At 30.2% G+C, this 3,571-nt stretch overlaps 1 protein-coding gene across 1 annotated transcript; it reads right to left on the bottom strand.

The window, feature by feature from the left end:
* Positions 1-677: 677 nt before the first annotated feature.
* LOC110036728 lies at positions 678-3,267 on the bottom strand. The gene is made up of 2 exons (XM_020741239.1): positions 3,103-3,267; positions 678-1,085 (listed from the first exon to the last, which is right to left on the bottom strand). Exons 1-2 carry the CDS (start codon positions 3,148-3,150, stop codon positions 678-680), a joined length of 456 nt encoding a protein of 151 aa, XP_020596898.1. The 5' UTR covers positions 3,151-3,267.
* Positions 3,268-3,571: the final 304 nt, after the last annotated feature.

Here is a 3,571-nt window from a genome sequence, read left to right as displayed (position 1 = left end):
CCTTCTTCGAAAACATTCTAGAAAAGCCACGAAGACCATAACTATTGTGCAATTCAATCAAAATATTAATAAAGATTACTTGGCTTATACGAAACATGTTATGGAATTTCCTTGGTTGCCCCCAAAAAATTCTTTTACCCACTTGTCCACAGTAAATGTTGATGACATAGATGGAGTACGGAGATACATGATTCCTAGGATGTAGTCAACACACATACAGTTGTTGTAATAATCTTTTGGCAACATTCACTATGTACTCTATCATTGGGATTCATAGTTACAAAATAATTAACATTGTGCTATAAAAGATATACCACACGTTGTATTTGAGGATCTAATGTTAGATCATCACAAAAAAATAAATGTAAATAAAAAATAATTTTTATCGAACGAGATGCCACATCACAAGTGCTTATAACAAAAGTAATTGTTATGCCAAAACATTTCACAAAATGAAATTACATAATAATCTTGTACAACCAATATTAATGTTAGAAGTAGTTCTTCAGCTAAAATATCAATTACATTTTAATAAAAACACGTAGATCAAGAATTAATTAGAAATGAAATTTTCATAGAAGAAGTGAAAGTAATCTTGTACAACCAATATTAATGTTAGAAGTAGTTCTTCAGCTAAAATATCAATTACATTTTAATAAAAACACGTAGATCAAGAATTAATTAGAAATGAAATTTTCATAGAAGAAGTGAAAGTAATGCAACGTCCTCTTTAGTGCCATTGACGTGAAAATATCCCTCTTGGTAGGATCTTCAATTTGCTTCAATGAGTAAACATACAACGAAATATCCTCATAAACTTTTGGTATTTGTTCTAAAATTTTCATTACATCAGGAATAGATGAAGATTGTTGTGCAATGCTTGCCTTAGAAGATAAGTTTATGCATGTTGTAACCAGCCCGAATATTTGGCTTCTTAGGTATGCATGCCCAATTTTCTTAGTACAACTTGCTCTTGCTTTTAAAGAAGGTGATGTTCTTGCATTGCTAGATTCACTAAGATCATTCCTGCCTTGCGGTGATCTTCGAAAAGGATCAATCGGGATCTCCCTATGCTCATGTGAACCCTGAGGAGTTCAATAATGTTCAACAGTTGTAACAATCCCACCAAACATAACAACAAACTTCTCCTCTAACTCAGGTTTAATTCCACCAAATTTAAATTTATTAGCATTTGGCATTCCGTTTCATTCATAAAATTAGAAGGAGAGCTAATGTTTAACAAGTGTACATGCAAAGAAAATTATAAATATAAATTTCTTAAAATAGATTTCACCTTTAATTTCTCCTTCCACCAATCGGTTGATGCATCTAAGGTGTTTTTAGTTGGATCCCAATCAAAGTCTAGTAGATCCGCTTTTAAGATCTTTCCAAATTTTCCAATTATTTTTTAATTGGCCCCACTTAATCTTTAATTGCGATCATTCATACACTTTTGCAGTTCTATCTTGAAAATTTTTTGTGATGTCATGCCAACCTTCTTTTTTGAAATGTATGGTTGGCTCATTTCCTAACTCAATCTATTTCATACAAATATCCAAAAAAATATTATTATTTCTCTGTTCCATATAGCAAACGATGCACCATCTCTTGTATTGCCCATTTGCTGAAATGAGTTAAAAAGTTTAAGCAAAAAACATCTAGGAAAAAAGAAATTAGAAGGCCTTTGCATACATACCATGAATGAAGGAAATTAATCAATCAATCAATGAAACGATTAGAAGTTCATCTATCAGGTAATCTTTCACACTTCAATTCATCATAAAAATGAATCAATGAATTTCCAAGAAAATTTTGACACATTCGAATCAAAGAATTTCCAAATGTAAATTACAAAACTTTCAAAAAGCAAATCAAAGATAACTCTCAAGTGCTTTTATCAATCTCACCAAGTACTCACCAAAAATGCATCACTTGTCTCTCAGAGATAAAAATTTTGACATATTCATGCTTTTTTTTCTCTCAGAGATAAAAATAGCACCTGAGAGAATTGATCACTTGTCTCGATTCCAATAAAATTTTAAGCTATTTATTCTCAACTAAAAATGCATCAAACCATGAGATTTCTCCACTAGTCAAATTATTGCATCAATTTCCTTATATTAACCAAGAAAATAATTCATATAAGTAGCCTTGCATAAGGTAATAATCAAACAGTGAATAATAATGCTGCATATCAATTTTAGATAACAATTTTGCTTGACAAAATACTCCATCCCATCTGCAAAAATGTAAACCGTGAATGATAATTTTTTATAAGGTAATAACCAAACCAAAATCCTACACCTCATCATTATTATGTAAATCAATCGAGCCCATACTAATGAAACATATATGAATGCTTAATAAAGATATATCATAACTTCTTTGTTTAAAACAAAAAAAATCATTGTCATTGCTATTAGAAAACCAAAAAAACTCATTGGGTCAAGTCTTATAATTATGAAAGCATAATGATAAAAAAGATCTGTATACACATGTTTTACAATTTGAGTATCATGCATATAGATATTCAAGAATCGAACTATAGATAAACATTTTATCATTCAGTCATATTGTACATTTAAACCCATGAGTATTTAGTGTTGTATATGTAAACTTTTTTTCAAGAAAAATAAATCTTAGATCAGCTAGTGTAAATATAATAATGATTGATAAGTGTATTACCCATCCAATTATAAATAACATAGCGATGGTTTATGCAGGTTATACACAATGAGATTGTTGCTTGGGAATTACACAAAAAATTCAAAGCAAAGAAAATTCAAAATTACAAATTCCAGATCTGACATTTAACTTAGATAATCACATATCAATTCAACTTCACTTAACGTGAATATAAAAACATATTCAAGATCCTCAAATAATGCAAGATAAAAAAAAAAAAAATAGCACCTTCAACTTTTTATGAATTAGTAAATATCAAAATAGATCCCTATATTAGAAAACTGCAAGAAAGGGCAAATACATTTCACAGAAAGCAGAGAAGATAATGGCGTAATGAAGTTAAAAAGGGGAGAGGAAGAACGGTGGAGAAGTGAAATCAGGATAGGAGCAAGATGAGAAGAATGGGTAAGAAGTTACCAGATAAGCGGAGAAGGCGATACGAGGATCGGCAGCGCTATGGCTCATGAGCTTGGGAGAAGGAGAAGGGTGCAGAAGAGATCGAGAGCTCTCTCAAGTGAGCTAGGGCACGATTGAAATTCATTTCCTCGCTAAACACCTTGCGGCTTTTGGCTCTATGTTTTTAACTTTTTCACAAGCCATAATTAGTTGATTCGAATGTGTAAGCCATGAAAATTGACATATATGAATTACCTTCACAAATTATAAATGCTTAATACTAATTCTTATTGAAAGCTTAATTTATGAATTACCTTCACAACATTATTGACATATATTAACTCTTAATTATATAATTTTTTTTTTCTTATATAAGATGGGTAAGAATGAAAATTGAATGTTAATTATTTAATTAAAATTTCTTCAGAAACTTCTACATATCGATAAAAATGGATTATTAGAGGTATGAACCTGATATATACATCTAATT

This window comes from Phalaenopsis equestris, unplaced genomic scaffold (assembly GCF_001263595.1).
Source record: "Phalaenopsis equestris unplaced genomic scaffold, ASM126359v1 Scaffold210193, whole genome shotgun sequence".
Classification (NCBI taxonomy): domain Eukaryota; kingdom Viridiplantae; phylum Streptophyta; class Magnoliopsida; order Asparagales; family Orchidaceae; genus Phalaenopsis; species Phalaenopsis equestris.
The sequence above is the reverse complement of the archived record's forward strand: the minus strand, read 5'-3'. Positions and strand labels throughout refer to the sequence as shown.